The sequence below is a fragment of the Diadema setosum genome, assembly GCF_964275005.1.
Source record: "Diadema setosum chromosome 20 unlocalized genomic scaffold, eeDiaSeto1 Scaffold_20_unloc_1, whole genome shotgun sequence".
NCBI lineage: Eukaryota > Metazoa > Echinodermata > Echinoidea > Diadematoida > Diadematidae > Diadema > Diadema setosum.
This window is the reverse complement of record NW_027307649.1, coordinates 1,052,136-1,072,596: the sequence shown is the minus strand read 5'-3', so window position 1 is coordinate 1,072,596 and position 20,461 is coordinate 1,052,136. Positions and strand designations below refer to the sequence as shown.

General features: G+C 39.9%; 1 protein-coding gene and 1 non-coding gene across 2 annotated transcripts in view; one reads left to right on the top strand and one right to left on the bottom strand.

Annotated features, from left to right (window-relative positions):
- The window catches only part of LOC140245690 (lysyl oxidase homolog 4-like), a 47,476-nt gene extending 31,129 nt beyond the window's left edge, over positions 1-16,347 (bottom strand). The window contains exons 1-2 of the mRNA XM_072325232.1: positions 16,263-16,347; positions 11,735-12,046 (exon numbers count right to left, since the gene is read on the bottom strand). Coding sequence (XP_072181333.1) covers positions 11,735-12,046; positions 16,263-16,347 — 397 coding nt within the window. The remainder of the gene's footprint in view (positions 1-11,734; positions 12,047-16,262) is intronic.
- Trnaa-agc (transfer RNA alanine (anticodon AGC)) lies at positions 6,346-6,423 on the top strand. Its single transcript has one exon. It is a non-coding gene; the product is annotated as a tRNA-Ala (tRNA).
- Positions 16,348-20,461: the final 4,114 nt, after the last annotated feature.

Sequence of the window (20,461 nt, the reverse complement as noted above, 5' to 3'; positions counted from 1 at the left end):
GCAAGGCAAACTCATTTGCATTTTATTCCCTTTTCTGAAACTCACTCTGGCAAGGCATGCTCATTCGCATTCTCTCTTGTTCAGCCTAGTGCTGTAGTAGGTCTCCGCGCTTGGCCAAATCTAACAAAGCCTCAGTCAGGTGTTTTAGCTAGCTGTGCTGGGGCTGTGTACAGTTATATAGGCATAGGAATGCGGTAATTAAATTGTTTTTCTAGTTGCTAGGTTACTTGGCAGGGTAGGAGATAATTGGTTAAGTTTTTTGGGGTGTGTGCAGTCTTGGGTTTAGGAGAGAGTTGTGTGAGGGAAAATCGGTGCACTCCATATTGAACCTTTGAGTTGAGAGGTTGAGCTCTTCATCCTCACAGTGGTGTGACTGGATGTGTGTGGATTCTGGGTGTGAGAAAGCCACGACTTGGATCCCCCCACTAGCAAGTAATTGTCAGACTTGCAATTTCGGGACTTCCTTTTGGCTGCCACAGCACACCAAAGCACATCTCCAAACTCAAGACCACAGAGATTTCCGTAAGTTGACATTTTATGTAATTGTTAAGCAGCTGTAATGATATAGAATGTGTGATTTGACAGCACACAAAGGAATAGTTTTAATGCAGGGCTGCACACTGGCGCCGGTCCGACGGTCAAAGACCGGTAAAAGTCACTGTCGGACCGGTAACTTTTCAGGAAATCCACAAGTTACCGGTCCGACATGACCAGTAAAAAAAAAAAAAAAAAAAAAAAAAAACATTGGTGGGGTCAGTAGAAAGAAAAAGAGCAGCCCCGATCAGGGAGAAACAGAATGCAAGATATCGCACTGTTCAACAAGTTTTACGCAAGTTTTCGTTTATGTCTACCGGTGCAATTTGTACAGTAAACGGGATTAGTTTTGAGCACTAGCAGTCGACCAGTTATCGGAGTCGCGCTAGCTTGCGCATTTGGCGCTGCTCACGCACTGCATGCAATGCAATGTTATGCAAAGCATGTAGGGTTGGACCTACTACTAATCGACCGCCTAATGTTTATTTGCTTGATAAGAATATTTAACACTGAAATTCACGTAAAAAACTTGACCTACGTGATTGAGAACATCCAGCTCTATCAAATGCCGTTGTTCCCTTTTCGATTCGAAGTTTCAGTGCAAAAATATCGCCGACGAACTTGCGTGGCCTCGTTTCAGCTCCCCGCGGTAAATCGCGTTTTTAGGATTGACCGCTGATTTTGCATTGACAATGCACGTAAACCGAGTTGTATTGAACACCGTGTTGTAAGAAGCTTTTTAGAAGCCTTTTAGAAACTTCCATAGACATTACATTGTGCTGTCATTACGATTCGGTGAAAATATTCATTCGAAATTTTGTCCTTGATTAAAACCATTAATAAACAGTGAATTATCGCGTTTTCCCACACCATCCTAATCTACATTCAAAGCCAATCCATTTTTATGTGCTTTGCGCGCAGAAAAGTGCGTACTAAGTGTTCAGTGCGCGAATTATACGCGGTCGGTTTCAATAAGGGTGGTCGATATGTAGTAGGGCTACTATACAGTGTAACTGCTTTTCGATTGCTTGCGATCGGCGGTCATGCCAGACAAGAAGCATTGATAGAAGCGCACGCATTTCTGGGTCATTAATTTTACTCATGATTTTTAACGCAAGATCGATCCGATCCCGGCTTCGCTGCAGCGTGGCAGTTATGTTAGAACTATATACTAGTGTCGATTTTTAGAAAAAGTAAAAACACATTCGATATTCAGCGATACAGTAAATGGATCTGATTGCGTTTATTTTCATTTTACACAGTCATTTCACAAATGAATATTTTCATTCGCTCAGAATGGTATCATAATGAAGATAGGCGCAAAAAAGGATCACGAAATCGGCCCTTCCGTGAACTTTTTAAGAACGCATGCACAAAATGTGAAGAGATAATACTAGGGAGAAAAAAAAAATCATGAAATCATGGCAGTCCCGCTTACATATTTGAGGTAGAAATCGTCCCAAAAAGGATCATGAATTCGACCGGCCGCGTCGTATCTTTCAAAAGCTTATGATGTACGAAATGCGAAGAGATTATAGAGGAGAAAAAAAAAATAAAGGAAACAGTTTGGTGAGTGCATCATAAAAGATTACAGCCGAATAACAATTCATGAAATCAACGCAATCCCGTTGAAATTTGAGGAAATAATAGGCGCAAAAAGGATCTTGAATTCAGTCCTGCATGCCGTGTTGTTCATCAAAAACGCATGCACAAATGCGACGAGATTGTCGGGAGAAAAATCAAAAACACATTTTTACCCTTCTGGTGCGTGCATTACAAAAGATCACATCCGAAGTAATTCATGAAATCACCACAATCACGCTGATATTTGCAGGTAGAAATAGGCGCAAAAAGGATCGTGAATTCGGCCGTGTCGTATACCTTTTAAGAAGGCATGTACGAAATGGGAAAAGATTAGCGGGAGAAAAACAAAGGACACATTTTCACCCCTTTTGGCGATTGCATCATATAGATTACAGCCGAATAGTAATTCATGAAAATTTGGCAATCCCGTTGGAATTTGAGTAAACAATGAGGCGCAAAAAGAATATCGAATTCGGCCCTGCATGCAATTATTTTGAAAACGCATGCACAAATGCGAAGAAATTATCGGGAGAAAAATAAAGAACGTATTTTCAACCCTTCTGGTGAATGTATCACAAAAGATAAAAGCCGAAATAATTAATGACATATCGCAATCCCGCTGATATTTGATGTAGAAATAGGCGCTAAAAGGATCGTGAATTCGGCCGTGACGTACAGGCATGTACGCAATGCGAAGTGATTATTGGGTGAAAAATACAGGACACATTTTCAACCCCTTTTGGCCCGTGCATCATAAAGATTAGAGCCGAATAATAATTCATAAAATCATCGCGATCCCGTTGAAGTTTGAGGAAACGATAGGCGCAAAAGAATCATGATTTTTGGCCGTGTCGTGTATCTTTTAAGAACGCATTTACGAAATGCGAAGAGTTTATCGGGGAAAAATAAAGGACACATTTTCAACCCATTTTGGCGCGTGTATCATAAAAGATTGCATCCGAAGTTATACATGTAATCATCGCAATCCCGATGATATTTTGAGGTAGAAATAGGCGCAAAAAGGATCATGAATTCGGCCATGTGGTGCACCTTTTTAAGAACGCACTTACGAAATTCGAAGAGTTTATCGGGAAAAAATAAAGGACACATTTTCAACCCATTTTGGCCCGTTATCATAAAAGATTACAGCCGAAGTTATTTATGAAATCGTCACAATCCCGCTGATTATATGAGGTAGAAATAGGCGCAAAAAGTATCATGAATTCGGCCATGTGGTGCATCTTTTTAAGAACGCACTTACGAAATTCGAAGAGTTTATCGGGAAAAAATAAAGGACACATTTTCAACCTCTTTTGGCGCTTGCATCAGAAAATATTACAGCCGAAGTAATTTATGAATTCGTCACAATCCCGCTAATATTTGAGGTAGAAATAGGCGCAAAAAGTATCATGAATTCGGCCATGTGGTGCATCTTTTTAAGAACGCACTTACGAAATTCGAAGAGTTTATCGGGAAAAAATAAAGGACACATCTTCAACCCATTTTGGCCCGTTATCATAAAAGATTACAGCCGAAGTAATTTTTGAAATCGTCACAATCCCACTGATTATTTGAGGTAGAAATAGGCGCAAAAAGTATCATGAATTCGGCCATGTGGTGCATCTTTTTAAGAACGCACTTACAAAATTCGAAGAGTTTATCGGGAAAAAATAAAGGACACATTTTCAACCTCTTTTGGCGCTTGCATCAGAAAATATTACAGCCGAAGTAATTTATGAATTCGTCACAATCCCGCTAATATTTGAGGTAGAAATAGGCGCAAAGATTATCATGAATTCGGCCATGTGGGGCATCTTTTTAAGAACGCACTTACGAAATTCGAAGAGTTTATCGGGAAAAATAAAGAACACATCTTCAACCCATTTTGGCCCGTTATCATAAAAGATTACAGCCGAAGTAATTTTTGAAATCGTCACAATCCCACTGATTATTTGAGGTAGAAATAGGCGCAAAAAGTATCATGAATTCGGCCATGTGGTGCATCTTTTTAAGAACGCACTTACGAAATTCGAAGAGTTTATCGGGAAAAAATAAAGGACACATTTTCAACCTCTTTTGGCGCTTGCATCAGAAAATATTACAGCCGAAGTAATTTATGAAATCGTCACAATCCCGCTAATATTTGAGGTGGAAATAGGCGCAAAAAGTATCATGAATTCGGCCATGTGGTGCATCTTTTTAAGAACGCACTTACGAAATTCGAAGAGTTTATCGGGAAAAAATGAAGGACACATTTTCAACCCATTTTGGCGCGTTATCATAAAAGATTACAGCCGAAGTAATTTATGAAATCGTCACAATCCCGCTAATATTTGAGGTGGAAATGGGCGCAAAAAGGATTGCAAATTCGGCCCTGCATGCGATGTCGTGTGCCTTTTAAGAACGCATGCACAAATGCGAATAGATTATCGGGAGAAAAATAAAGAACTCCTTGGAGCGCGTACATCAGAAAATTTCACAGCTAGAATAATTAATTAAATCGTCGCAATCCAACTGACCACCAAGAGCAGGCTACGCAGCAAGTTCGTGCGCCGATGTTTAGAAAAAGTCACAAACGCATTTGATACAATCTAATTTTGTTCGTTATCATTTTACACTGTAATTCACAAACAAACATTCTAGTTTTTCCTCTCTTTTTTTTTTTTTAATTTCTTGTGCAATAGATAATGCAAGTTTAAAAAAAATATTAATCTGTAAAATGTACATGGGTGGGGGGGGGGGGGGTACGTCCATAAAAAACAAGAAAATAAGTTTATTTTTTAGGTTGTCGTTGTTGACCGGTAAATTTTCTGTTCAGACCGGTAAAAAATGTTAAAACGGGGCATTTACCGGTCCGACAGAGACAGGTTGGACCGGCAGAAAAAATGGGTTAGTGTGCAGCCCTGTTTAATGCTTAAAAATTTTTGTCACATTGCAGTAGATGTAACAGTTATAATTTTAAACTGTTATGAATTGTGGATAGCGTATGGAAAGCAACTACAATAGTGCCGGTGATAAGTGCTACTACATTTTGTTGTAAACGTTTGTTAGTTGTTTGTACAGAGCTCTGGAAATATGGCAGATGAAATTATTATTTTCAGTTGGTGATGAGACAAAATGATATTAATTGCTCAGTATAAGTATTATTGTATAGTTTTGCATTCGTTTATACGGTTGCAATTATAAGGCTTCTTCTGCACGTATCAATTGAATATAATCGGTGTAACCAATAGTTTTTATGCTATTTGACACTTTAAAATGTGCCCGCTTTTTATGCAATTTGACACTTCAGATGGAGTCCACCTTGTATGCTCGTATTCGGCAATCGTATTCAAATAAGAAAAGCAGTGGTTATAAAGACATACTAAATGACCGTAAAGTGAATTGTTTATTATAATATTGATGGTTACTCGGTTTCCTTTTAAAAGCAACAGTAATTGTATGGGATAATGTTAAGAACGTCTTCTAGAAGGCATTTTGGTGTATTTTTATACAGTCATCCCGTTCCTCGCCTTACTACAAACTTAGCTGGGCTAAGTAAGCTCCATGTCTTCTTCGTAGACGCCGGCCATTGGCGTTACCTCCTCGAACTCCACGCTTTCGGCAAATTGGTCTCGAACGACCTCGATTATCTCCGACAACGACCTCGTCATTGATTACCACTCGTCGACAAACTCTGTATCAACATGAGTACTCACGCGTGATCTCCCTCATCGCGGAGCCTTACACTTCCACCCCCATGCAAAGTCGGTATCATTTTATTGGTGCACCTTAGGGTTTTTGGACAAATCAACCAAAATATATTGTAAGAATTCCGAATACTGAAACTGTTGCAAAACCACAAAACCATCAACTTCATAATAAAATATGTTTGTAAACCAAAACAGTACATTTGACTGTGATTATTGCATTTGTAACACAGGTATTTGAATATGTGATGGGAAAAGGTAGATTATATTAAAGCTCAGGCCAACTGACTGTTTGCAACCTATTCAAAGTTTGAGTGGTTTGATTCTTCGAAGTTCAGTTTCTGTTTCGTACTTAAGTGTATAATTAGATATTGAACAAATTCTACTTAATTGTTTAGTCGATAATTAATTGGCAACAATTAGGTGACACACTAACGCAACTCTTTCTGAGAGCTATATTGTGGCACACACACACACTATAGCTTCTGACCACACAAGCAAAGAGTTAAGGGTTTGGGACGAACACGGAACTATAAGAGGGCTTTCAATAGCTCAGTCGGTAGAGCACCGGTCTAGCAATCCGGAGGTCTCGGGTTCGAATCCCGACGAAAACCCATTTTCTTTGCTCAACGTTTTCACTATTATATTATATTATAATATATTCACAACAGTAGTTCAATATGAAATCTCCGTGAGAGACGTAGTTTTGACGAATTTTCGCCCATAGAGCTTTGTCAAGTCAATGACAAATTTTATTTTCAAGCAGATATAAATCAAAAATAAAAGATGCGTCGCCGGTCAGTGGTAGCGCGTCCATAACAAAATGCGCACATACACAAATAGCGCACAAGGGCGCACACACACAAGTAGCGCACAAGGTAGGACGTCAGAAAGAAAACTAGGAAGGTAAGGAAAATACAAGAAGCGCACGAAATAGGACGTCACAAAGAACAATGAGAAAACACGTCACAAAGCAAGGAGGTAGAAGATCGCAGATGAGGGGGGGGGGGAGAGAAGGAAACGAAGATAAAAAAAACTAATTGCTGTTATATATATATATATATATATATATATATATATATATATATACTACAAGGCTCATTCCTTCATATTGCTGTGCCGATATGAAGGAGCCGTTCTGGGCCATCCCTAGTGACCGACACCCACGAGTCATACAGCCCACGAGTAAAATTCGACCTTGAAAAAAGATCCATGAGTCATGCAGCCTATAAGACATACATCCCATGAGTTCAATACATGGTAAATAAGGCCCATATGAGTTTGACACTGGGTAAAATCAGCGCACGAGTTTGACATGACAACACGGGGCGTAATGTGCCGGTCTCGTTGGCCTTGTTTACTTAGTGTGGAACTCATGGGCTATATGACTCTTGAGGTGTATAACTCGTGCGTGTCGGTCTGGTGGCGTGCACCCGGAGCAAATGTAGTGTCACCATGAGTATAATACGCGACTTACGACATTTACTCCTGCGAAAACTGATTCTGTCTTATTTTCTGGTATACAAGGACTTCGGGTTAAAGTTGAAGTTGTTATGGGGTATTAGGTTTAGTTTGATATGAGGAAGAAGATTAGTGTTAGGTTATGTTTGAGGGTAGAATTTATGTTTGGCTTAACGTGCAGATATTTCATGGGAGCAACTATCTAGAGGTAAAAATATTCTTGTATATATATATATTTGAAGAACTTGCTTCCAAAAGGCGCTAAATCCACCATTTTTTCAATGGATTAAGCGCATTTTGGTTGCAAGCTCTTCGTATATATATATATATACACACACACATACGAGTATATGCGTGTGTATGTGTATGCGTGTGTTACATTGTGCGTCTTTGTGCATCATAATGCATGGGTTGCTAAGAATTATCCTGCGGTCATGGATTTGGATTTCCTTTCGTTCTGAGGAAAAAGTGAAGCAAAACTAGGAAATGAAGTGCGGCTTTATCACAGTTTCGTAAAATGACCTCCGTCATCTTCTTGTATACTGAGGAAAGCCCAGTGGCACCAAGGATTGATGCGATACATATTGATCGTGATGGTGATCGGGTACATTCTTTGCATGTTATGATATCCATATCAAGAGTCTGTGGTAGAGACAATGTATATTGAACGAGGTACAGGGTACGAGACTGCCAAATAACGAATTGACGGTCGACTGATGACAACCATTTATTTTACAAAATGCTTTTCAGAAATCTGGATGGCATGAAGAGGAGAATAGAAAATATGCTTTTGTCTCCCGCTTGAAGCTCGAGGCTTTGTACCTTCCACCCACCTCCACCTCTGACATCTATTGTGATACAGAGCGAGATATTCCCTCGCTATTGTCACTCTCAACGTTTCCCATGGCGCGGAAATGACGAGCAAAATGATGTTGGGCAAATGTTATGTGTTTGATTTGGGTTTTGTTTGGGTTAAAGTACATGCATGGCATTGGACCAACGTTGGGCCAACAGATCATTAAGGTTGAAAATAGTTTATATAACACTGGTAGAGCATTGTATCAATGTTGGCATAACATCAAGATTCACCGTAAACCAATGTTGGCCCGACAGCCAAAATGACGTTTGGTCAGTGTCATATTTCTGACGTTGGGTTGAATGCATTGAAACGTGGTTGGTCTAATTTTGGAACGACGTCGTTACAAAGGCGAAAAGAGGTTGGTTTAACTTTGTGATAATGTCATGTCACAGTTGAAAAGTGGTAGGTATAATGTTGGGATACAGTTATAAGAAGTTATATGATGTTTGGCATACGTCATGTTTTTGACGTTGGGCAAACGTCATGTTTCTGACGTTGGGCCAACGGATTATTCAAGGTGGAAGAAAGTTTGATCTGAGGTGTGGGATAACACAATATTACGCTTGAAAAGGGGTAGGTATAACGCTTGGACAATGCCTGGTATGGTGGAAAAGTGGTTGGTACAATGTTGGTCCAACGTTGATATTACGTCATAACCAAGTTGACAAGTGATTGATCTAATGTTGTAATAACGTACTTACAAGTCGAAAAGTGGAAGGTTTAACTTTGTGATCATGTCATATGACAGTAAAAAAATTGCTGGTATAACATTGGGAGAACTCCATAACAAGGGCTAAAAGTGGTTGATATAAAGTTGGTCTAACGTCAATCTTCCACTGCTGTGCCAATATTGGCCCGACTTTCCATAGTGACGTTGGGTCAACGCCATGTTTTTGACGTTATGCCAATGTACGTGTATGATGTTTGAACAACGTTGGGCCAACGCAGCGTTCAAATGGGAAAATGGTTGATATAAATATGGTCTGAAATTGCACCAACGTCGGTCCAACGTGAGACTTTCATTAACGATGGCCCAACAGTGAGGTGGGCCAACCTCATCTTTCTGACATTGTGCACGATGTTTGACCAACGTTGAACAAACGCAACATTTAAAGTGGAAAACGGTTGATATAACGTTGGTCTGACATTGTCCCAACGTCGGCCAACGTCAGGTTTTCACTGTTGGCCCGACAGCCTAAATGACGTTGGGCGAACGTCATGTTTACGACGTTGTGCCAACGTATACGCATGATGTTGGACCAACGTTGGATCAAAGTAGCATTCAAAGTGGAAAAGTTGTCAGCATAATGTTGGTCTGGCATTGTTCCAATGTCGGTCCAATATCAGACTTTGTCTTTTGGGCCAATGTGGCCCGAAGGCCATAATGACGTTGGACCAATTTCATATTTCGGTCATTGTGCCAAGGTACATGTACATGATTGATGTTGAACCAATGTTGGGCCAATGCAGCATTCAAATTGGAAAAGAGGTCGACAACGTCACCTTTCACTGTTGGGCCAAAATGACGTTGGGTTTGTAACGTCGTGCCAACGTTAGCTTACCGATTGTGACCGTGCCGACCATCAATCGTTGGCCCAATTTAGGATAGCGAACCGATATCCATTTTGCATCCCTGACAAAAGTAAGACAGTGGCCAAAGGTTGTGCAAAAGCTACCTTAACAATTTTTTCTCGAATTTCTAGGTCCACCAAATTCTAACTCAATGTTTCAAAGTCCAACATAATAATCAGGAGATAATCAACAATGTTTCTGATTTTAGTTTTAAAAAAGTACTGGACACGATGACATCAGTAATTTTCTTCTGAAGTTGGTAATATCGTCAATTGCGGATCCTTTAGCTCATATATTCTATCTATCCCTTTTTAAGGTATCGTTCCCGAAAGTATGAAAATAGAAGAAAGGTTGGTTTAAAAAGGTGACAAATTAGACGTTAATAATCACTAACCAATTCTTTGTTACGTACATTGCCCAACATTCTTGAAAAAAATATTTATTTAAACTATTAACTTTTTGAAAATCAATAATATGTTTTCAAATTTTCAGTTTGGATTTAGGGAAAAACATAGGTCTTTACATGCATTATTGGGTTTTACAGAAAAAGTGGCACATGCTATCGACATATATTCTCATCTGATAGGTTTGTTCCTGGACTTCTCCAAGTCCGACGACACCATTAATCATGACATTTTACTTAATGAATAATACATCATTACGGAGTGCCTGGGAAGGCCTTGGAATGGTTCGGGAGCTACATGAAGCAATATGTCTCTTTAAATGGTTGTAATTCATAAATGCTTAATATAAAATGTGGAGTCCCACATAGGGAAGTTTATTAGGTCTGGTCTTGTTTTTTGCTTTATATATTATCTTTGTAGATCATCAGATGTTCTTTCTTTTATTCTCTTTGTTGATTACTCAAATTTATTTTTTTTTTCGCATAATAATCCTCTTATCTTTGTTTTGGTTTTTTATCTGTTTGTAGTTCCATTCATTATTCGTTCTCCTATGTATTTTCTGAGGGTCCCATATCGTATAAGCTTTGCTTTTTAGTTGAACCCTCCATTTTTATTCCCATCTTTATGTAATTTGTATTATGCACATGTTGTAATATATTAAAAAGATGCAATAATGTCTCCTTAATTTTGTTGCTCATTATCACATGTGTTGTGATAATTGACGTTTTTGCAATTATTACAAATATGTTCTGTTTATACATTGTATATATTTTTCTCTGTTTTTTTTTTTGGTGGAAATGAAAACAAATTTGAACTTGACCTTGAACTTGAACAACTGCGACCGCCGACCGTCGCCAACGTTGGCCCATGCAACGTGGGATAGCCAAGCAATATGTTTAATTGTCTTAAATGCTGTATTTGACAATTTACCATGCATTTGTTTTTGTTATGTTTATGGTTCATTTGTTGAAATGTGGAATATGGAACAATAAAAACAAACAAAACAAACAAACAAATATCCACAGTCAATAAGAGGCGACCGTAAAGACGTTGGACCAATGTTGAGCCAACATCATCTCGCCGACCGCGACCGTGCCGACCAATACCAGACGTTGGCCCAACGGAGGAATGTTATCTGGGCAGGTACCCTTTTCCAGTATTTCAAAATGGACGATATACATACAGCTTTGTCACTGCTCACTCCAAACTGATACATCGCATCTATTAATTTGCAAGATGCATACTATTCACTTCCCATCAACCCATCATCTAGATAATATTTTAGCTTCCGCTGGCAAGGTAGTTGTACCAACACAAGGCCCTTTCTAATGATCTCAGCTCTGCTCCTAGACTGTTTACCAAATCACTGAAGCCAGCATTTGCCCAGCTTCGGACAGAAGGGGATGTAGTTACGGGGTATCTTAATGACGCATTAACAATTGGGAGATCACAGGAAACTACAGGAAGCTACTAAAAGGGCTGTTTCACCACCAATATATTAACAGAGTTGGGACTCTTAATTCATCCTGAGAAGACAGTACTATTCATTCACTATTTAGGTCCTTTTTTTTAAAGTTGTGTTTAAGGTTGACGTTTTTCCACATATTGCTTGGACAATAAAACGTCCTCACCTATTGGTGGAAGGCAGGTGATCGTTTTATTGTAGCCGTGATTATCTGGCTCCACTGCAAACCCCTGGCATTTCCCAAGGTTGTCCTCATTTCCATAGCAATGGAGCTGGGTGACGCAATTGATGATGTAATCGTATCTCCTTCCTGCGAATGCTGCCCTGTCCGGCAAGCCAAGCCCTAGCTGTTTGCACACTACTGCTGCATCCTGCATATCCCAGTCGTCCGCGCAAATCCTTGTCCACTCTCCGTCGATAAGAACTTCTGGTCTACCAGCGTATGGGTATCGACTGTCCGACACAATCCTCACATCAACTGACAATTGAAGCACAACAAAGAAAGAGATTTAAAATTTGGGCTCAGTGATAAAAGGGTGATACTTGATCAATGTTACACACGAAAAATTTGATTCGTGACATGGTTATACAAGTGTACTACTCTTCTCTTGCCTATAGTGACAAAATGCAAGGTGATAGTATATGCAGCAGCATGTTACAAAAAATGATGATAAACTAAATATATGTAATATTAACTTAGGAACAGAATTGTGAAAATTGACAATCATGTTAGACACACAGAGACAAAAAGTCGAATGTCCCATCCAGCGCACACAGCAACCGTGCCGCCGGCCGGCGCGGCGCGATGGATCTGCTGGTACTGAGCATTCAAAGCTAGCTAGCCAAAAATATGATAGCGCTACGCTATTAGACGCTTACCATGTATCCTGTGATGTGCGTCGCACACGTACACAAACTGTACAGTATAATCACAGTGCTTCACGAGTCGTCGCAAGCAAAAATACAGCATGCCCTTATTCGACATAAATACCCGTACAAACTATTCAAAATCCAAGAAAGTCACGCTCATGTGGCTGATACACTGCCAATAATAAATTTAAGTGGATTTGTGGAGAGAAAAGTACTCAGAGAGGGAGAATTTCTTCTTCCATAGAGGGCACCATGGTGGCTTGACCCAAGACTATTTCGGGTTTAATTTAAACCTGAAATAGACTTGGGTTTAACTAAACCTCGCTAGCAGAATACAAAATTAAACCTCGGGTCTAGCTAAACCATAGGTGAGTCTAAAATGGGTTTAAACCTTGGTCTACAGTAGAATACGGGCCAGGAAGTCAAACTGGGACCCGGTCACATCTTACTTCTGACGCCAGCGGACTACAACAACAAGAATGTACTATCCAGTCTAACATGCAAACAATAATACCCCAAGCTCTCTACATCGGGGAAGCAAGTTTTTATTTTTATTTCAGACAATAATTCAACAAGCGGAAAAGAACCATTATCACAAATCGAATCCAACATCCAGTCTCATATTGCAATATTCGGCGCCATATACCATAACCCAACGACCCAACTGATGACGCAAATTAAGAAGAATCGTCCCATCCCCTCCCTTGTGCACAGTTCAACCTTCTTGAAAGACTCACTCAGCCCGTTTGGAACCTGTCATCGATCCTCAGTTGCCTGACGAACAAGATGGCTACCTTCGTTGAAGGAGTATTACCGTCCATCAGATCGTCTACCTTACTGATGACTTAGATGAGGCTTTTGAAAAGCGTCTCAAGATCTCGGTGGACCTCACCGCAGCCTATGATCAGTGTGGCTCCAAGGCCTTAGTCTGAAGCTACTTCAAACCATCTGTGATCATCACCTCGTGGGGTTCATCTGTAATATTATTTCCAACCGCATTTTCATCTTGAAGACAAGCGACGGACAGGTCAGCCGAATATGCCGATTGAAAAATGGAGTTCCCCAAGCTTCAGCATTGGCCCCAACGCTTTTCAACATCTATCTCACCGATCTGCCATCTAACTCCTCATCCAATCAAATTACGCATATCAGACTACTTCGCGCTCCTGTATTCCGACAGAAGTTGGACAACGGTAGAGTAAAGGTCTACATCAGACTGCCTTGAATCACCACCCCAACTTATCTTACAGACAGACAACTCACCTTCACACAGCACGTTGAAGCACTACGAGACAAAGTGACATCAAGGAGCAATCTAGCTCCAACTCCGTCTTGCTGGTTCTTCCTGGGAAGCTCATACCAGAGCCATTCGAACAGGTGCGGCCCTTGAGGCTAACCCTCGTTAATAGTGCAGCAGAATATACTGCTCCAGCATGGAGCAGGAGCACCCGCGTTAGCAAACTGAATACTACCCTCAACGATGTATACCATGATAATAGACGGGGGATGGCTACGCCCAACTTCGAATAGGCAACATGATCTGTTTGAAATGTGGCCTTCGCAGTGTAACAGCCGTCCAGTATTATACTCTAAAGTAGCAGCAGACCTCCTACGAAAGGCGAAGAAGATGTATTATATGGCATGCATATTCATTATTTTTGTATTAGTACGTAAAAGTTTCACGCTCCCACCAGGCAGTGTCCCCAAAAATCTGTGGACAGTGTGCGTGGATGATACTGGGCTACCAACAACCAAATTAAAACGCGCATCCTTGTTAACGCGTTGGTTATATATGTTTACAAATGCCATTGAACTGGCTAAAAATGGCAAGCATTCCGGCAGAAGCTCGCCAAAATGTGTTTATTAGAAACAAGTTAGTTTGATCTGCCCTCGTCATCAGTTGCCAGGGAGTGGAAAAGGTGGTGAAAAGATGAATTTCTTCCTTTTTTTTCCAATTCAATCCAAGATATGCAGAATTTTCTGCATATAAATACAATACAATCTCCATTTTTTTCCGAACACTGGCATACAGGCTGTACATTTGAAAGTAATCCTAATTATTGGTACAATAAGTTCTTAACAGATTGAAGAAAAGCAGAACACACCTCGATTTGGAGCTATTTAGGGTAATGAAATGGGTTCTAGGACAACTACCCCCTGGAAAAACACTCTCCGGATAACTAACAACCGAATAATTACCCCTCAGGACACCCCCCCCCCCCCTCCCGGGCAACAATTAACCCCCGGACAACTGCCCTCCTAGGACAATCACCCTTCAGGTCAGTTTCTCCAGGACATATACCCTGCTATGATAGGCAAACACTGCTAGGGCAACTACCATTCGGGTAACTACCCCGGAAACCTATTTAATTTCAATTCAATTCAATTCAGTTCAACTACCACCCGGATAAATTCCACCCGGATAACTACCCGTATGATGTCTACCCCCGGATACGGATAACTACCCCTCCCCATAGCTACCTCCGGATATTAATTCAAACCCCGGATAACTACCCTCTTACGGCAATCATCAACAGGGACCCTTCTAGGGCAACTACCCCCGGATAACTTCCATCCGGATAACTACATCTTTGATAATTACCCCGCATAACTACCCCCAGATTCTACAATCTGGACAAATACCCTCCAGGACAATCTCCTTAGGGTAAGTACCCTCCCCCTCCCCGAATAACTTACCCCAAGCGCAAATATCCCCGGACAACCACCTCCCGGATAGCTGCTATGAGGGAAATTACTCCCAGGACAATTTTCCCGCAGAGCAATTAGTGAATTCCCCCGGGGCAAACAGAGTGAACAATTACAGTGCAAGAGAAAGGTGCCTTAAAACGTCAATGAGCTTTGTCTTCTCATGTATTATTTCAAACCTAGATAATTTACATCCGGGGCCTAGTTTTCTGGGTAGTAGTTTTCCGGGGAGGGGGGGGGGGTACCCTGCAGGGTAATTAGGTAAAAGTGGGTAGTTATCTGGGGGTAGTTATTGGAGGAGGTGGGATAGTTATGGGGGGAGGGGTAGTTGAACTAGGGGGGGGGGGGCAATTGCCGGGGGGGGGGGGGGTAACCATCCGTGTGGTAATTATCCCGAGACCGGTAGTTGTCCATTGGGTACTGTAACTGTTCGGATACACTAGATAATGTGTGGAATGTGATGAGTACAACACTTCTACCTCATGTATGTGTGTATTTGTAAATATGTGTACATCTTATCATCATAACAAAAATAAGAAACACAAATTTGTTAACAAAGGATTAATAATTCAGGCAAAAAATAGGAGTTGCTACATCGATTGGGAGAGAATTCAGCTCATTTTCCTAGTGAAAAGTGAAAATTTTTGGAGGAACCATCATGACAGCTAGGGCTCAAATGTTAAAAAGTCAAAATATGTCCAGGGTAAAAGTGGTAAAAGGGTAAAAGTAACAAACATGTTATATCACAACAGTAAATGTCACACAGAGGTTAATCCACGTCAAAAATTTCCACTAGGAAAAAGAAAATTCCCTTGTGGTGTCAAGTAATCTTCAAGTTAATTTTATTGAGGTTCATGTCGGCGTTAAAGCGTTTGCAGTACTTACGGAAAGAAATAGAACAATATGTCAAGCTTGAATATACTTTTTCAATGATAACGAACAACATGTTTCGCCTTGATCAGTTAACACTTTGATTTGGGTTTCATTCTTTTTTAATTTAGCGGTATTGCTGAAGGAAATTTTACTACTATTCTTTCCTGTTGGAACATGAATCTACGGCTTTAACTATGCCGCCTTCATTCTTTGGTTTTTTGATTGGTTCATAATTCTAACCTCACCTGCTTGGGAGTCCGTGGCTGTAGATTCACGAATGACCGCTACGCCAACAACCAGGCAAAGTGAAGCCAGCCTGACAGGAACCATCCTCTTGAATTTCCTCTTTTATGCCCCTAATCTCTCCTATTAATGCTCCGCTACCGTCATTCACATTTTACGTGGACCTTTGCTCGCTTACGAATGAACTCAGGGACTGAGACACATTAATATATATTTAAAAAAATGTTCAAGGCAGTCAGATAAAGAGAGATCGAGAGAGATCGAGAGAGGGGGTGGAGACGTAGCGCCCTGTTGAATATCTAGTTCTGTTTACTTCGGGGAGAGCTATTGTGAAATGTATAAAAGATTCAACGATGGGGAAAGAAAATAACAGGTTCCGACGAATCTGTTTGGTGTACGAACAGTGCAGAAGCAAGGTCCCCTATAAGGCAAAGAACCAGAAAATCCTCATATGCTTTGGTTATATTTGTCTATATACATGTAGGTTCAGTGTCCTCGTTCCTGCATGTGTAGCCTGGATCGCGTCTTTAGCAAATCTCTTTCGTGATATTGCGATCTGTCTAAAAAATGAGACGTCGATATAGAAGACATGATTCACATCATCAAGATTAAACATTCATGAACACCTGATGTGAATCAGTTTTGATTAAAGCAGAATGTCACTCCTTATTAGAGAAAACCTTGAAAGAAAGACTATTGAATGACATGAAACACAAACAGAATAGTATAAAACAGCGTTTACATCAAATCCGGCACGGGTCAAGGAACGGGGTTTTTGTTATGGCGCGCCAAAAGGAACCATGTGTGGTTCTGTTACAGTATCCCTTCCCCGCTAACAATTTTGTTACAAAATTAATCTTCTATTGCTGATTTTGTTGCTCTTCATTTTGACATAAAAATAACATTTTGGGTGATTGTGTACCGAATTACTGATTCTTTTTTTTTAACAGGACCAGACCTGGTTCCTTTTGGCGTACCATAGCAAAAACCCAGCCCAGTGCCCTTACCGTGCTCTGTATAAACGCGTCATTTATACGTCCTCACGTAGGCGCCTTTCTATGTCCTTGGTCAATAATCTCTTTGTAAACCAAATTGTAGAGAAAGGTGCTAGCCAAATTTGTATTACTCACATTATCCTTTGATTTTTCTTTTTTTTTTAGCAATTGAAATCTTCCAATATGTTTGCATTATTACTAGATTTTTTTTTTTTTTTTTTTTTGCGCGTGGACACATGACACAAATATATATCAGGACCAATGTGAATTTTCCCTTGATTGATTCTTGTTATTTGTTTTTAAATTTTGTTATTATCATTATTATTATTACGACTACTACTATCATTATTCTTGTTATCAGTCCAAGTAGTAGTAGCAGTAATAGTAATAGTGATAGTAATAGTAATAGCAATAGCAATAGCAATAGCAATAGCAATAGCAATAGCAATAGCAATAGTAATAGTAATAGTAATAGTAATAGTAATAGTAATAGTAATAGTAAGAGTAGTAGTAGTAGTAATACGGTATATCATTGCAGTGGCGTATCTAGGGGGGCAAGGGGGGCACGTGCCCCGGGCGCCACTCCTTGGGGGCGCAAAAAAAAAACGAAAAAAAAAAACGAAAAAAAAACGAAGAAGAAGAAGAAAAAAAAAGAAAAAAAAAACGAAGAAGAAGAAGAAAAAAAGAAAAGAAGAAGAAGAAGAAGAAGAAGAAGAAGAAAAAAAAAACTCGCCCGGAAGGGGGAGGGAGAATGGTGGGGGGGGGGGGGCAGAAAACCAAATCAATCAAGATAAAAACAAAACATGATGATGACGCGGACAAAATGACAATGTTTATTGTGTTCACACAAAAATTCCATGTTCTGTGAGCTGAACAACAAAAATTTTCGGCTCGCTCGATGCGCTCGCTCGCCAAAATTTATATAAAAAAGAAGGTAAGAACAAAACGTGATGATGACAAAATGACAGTGTCTATTGTGTTCACACATGTCATTTTATATTTAGCAGGCAAAATGTTTCACGGAGCAGCGGCTGCAATTTCATTCGTTCTGAAGCGATCGCCAATTGGATCAAAAGAGGGCGTCGACGGTTTCGAACATACGGGGGGGGGGGGGGGGCGCAAAAACAACAACAAATCAAACAAGATAAGAACAAAACGTAATGATGACGCGGAAATATACAAATTTGGGCTCACTCACTCGTATTAATTTAGAGTATTTTTTCAAGTCCTCAGTTTGTTGGTATAAATTGCTATCTATAAGGCCGTCACTATATCTTGATTAGAATTGTAAGATTTAATAAGCAAAAAATGACAAGAGTTTCATGATTTGTAAGCTGAAATACAAAAATTTTCGGCTCGCTCGCTGCGCTCGCTCGCCAAAATTTGTATGAAAAAAGAGAAGAAGATAAGAACAAAACGTGACGATGACGCGGACAAAATGATAATGTCTATTGTGTTCACTCAAGTCATTTTATATCTAGCAGGAAAAATGTTACACGGAGCAGCGACTGCAATTTCATTCGTTCTGAAGCGATCGCCGATTGGATCAAAAGAGGACGCCAACGGTTTCGAACATAGTACGGGGGAGGGGGGCGCAAAAAAAAAATCAAAAAAGATAAGAAAAAACGTAATGATGACGCAGAAATATACAAATTTCGGCTCGCTCGTACTAATTTAGAGTATTTTTTCAAGTCCTCAGTTTGTTGGTGTAAATCGTTATCTATAAGGTCGTCACTATAATTGTGAGATTTAATAAGCAAAAAATGACAAGAATTCCATGTTCTGTGAGCTGAACAACAAAAATTTTCGGCTCGCTCGATGCGCTCGCTCGCCAAAATTTATATAAAAAAGAAGGTAAGAACAAAACGTGATGATGACAAAATGACAGTGTCTATTGTGTTCACACATGTCATTTTATATTTAGCAGGCAAAATGTTTCACGGAGCAGCGGCTGCAATTTCATTCGTTCTGAAGCGATCGCCAATTGGATCAAAAGAGGGCGTCGACGGTTTCGAACATACGGGGGGGGGGGGCGCAAAAACAACAACAAATCAAACAAGATAAGAACAAAACGTAATGATGACGCGGAAATATACAAATTTGGGCTCACTCACTCGTATTAATTTAGAGTATTTTTTCAAGTCCTCAGTTTGTTGGTATAAATCGCTATCTATAAGGCCGTCACTATATCTTGATTAGAATTGTAAGATTTAATAAGCAAAAAATGACAAGAGTTTCATGATTTGTAAGCTGAAATACAAAAATTTTCGGCTCGCTCGCTGCGCTCGCTCGCCAAAATTTGTATGAAAAAAGAGAAGAAGATAAGAACAAAACGTGACGATGACGCGGACAAAATGATAATGTCTATTGTGTTCACTCAAGTCATTTTATATCTAGCAGGAAAAATGTTACACGGAGCAGCGACTGCAATTTCATTCGTTCTGAAGCGATCGCCGATTGGGTCAAAAGAGGACGCCAACGGTTTCGAACATACGGGGGAGGGGGGCGCAAAAAAAATCAAAAAAGATAAGAAAAAAACGTAATGATGACGCAGAAATATACAAATTTCGGCTCGCTCGTACTAATTTAGAGTATTTTTTCAAGTCTTCAGTTTGTTGGTGTAAATCGTTATCTATAAGGTCGTCACTATAATTGTGAGATTTAATAAGCAAAAAATGACAAGAATTCCATGTTTTGTAAGCTGAAATACAAAAATTTTCGGCTCGCTCGCTGCGCTCGCTCGCCAAAATTTATATATATAAAAAAGATAAGAACAATACGTGATGATGACGAGGACATTTATAAATTTCAGCTCACTCGCGCGCACTAATTTAGAGTATTTTTTAAAGTCCTCAGTTTTTTGGTATAAATCGATATCTATAAGGCTGTCACTATATCTTGATTAGAATTGTAAGATTTGGTAAGCAAAAAATGACAAGAATTCCATGCTTTGTAAGCTGAAATACAAAAATTTTCGGCTCGCTCGCCAAAATCTATCAAAATTCATTACATTTAAATCACCCTCAAAAGATCCCTTTTAAGTGCTTGAAAAAGCATCATGTGGACTTTGTTTAAAGTCCCTACCGGGATGGGGTTGGGGTTGAACACTTTTTCAGAAATTAGGGACGCAATTTTCGTGCTTGCCCCGGGCGCCGTTTTCCCTAGATACGCCACTGTATCATTGGAATTATTACTCAGAGAGACTG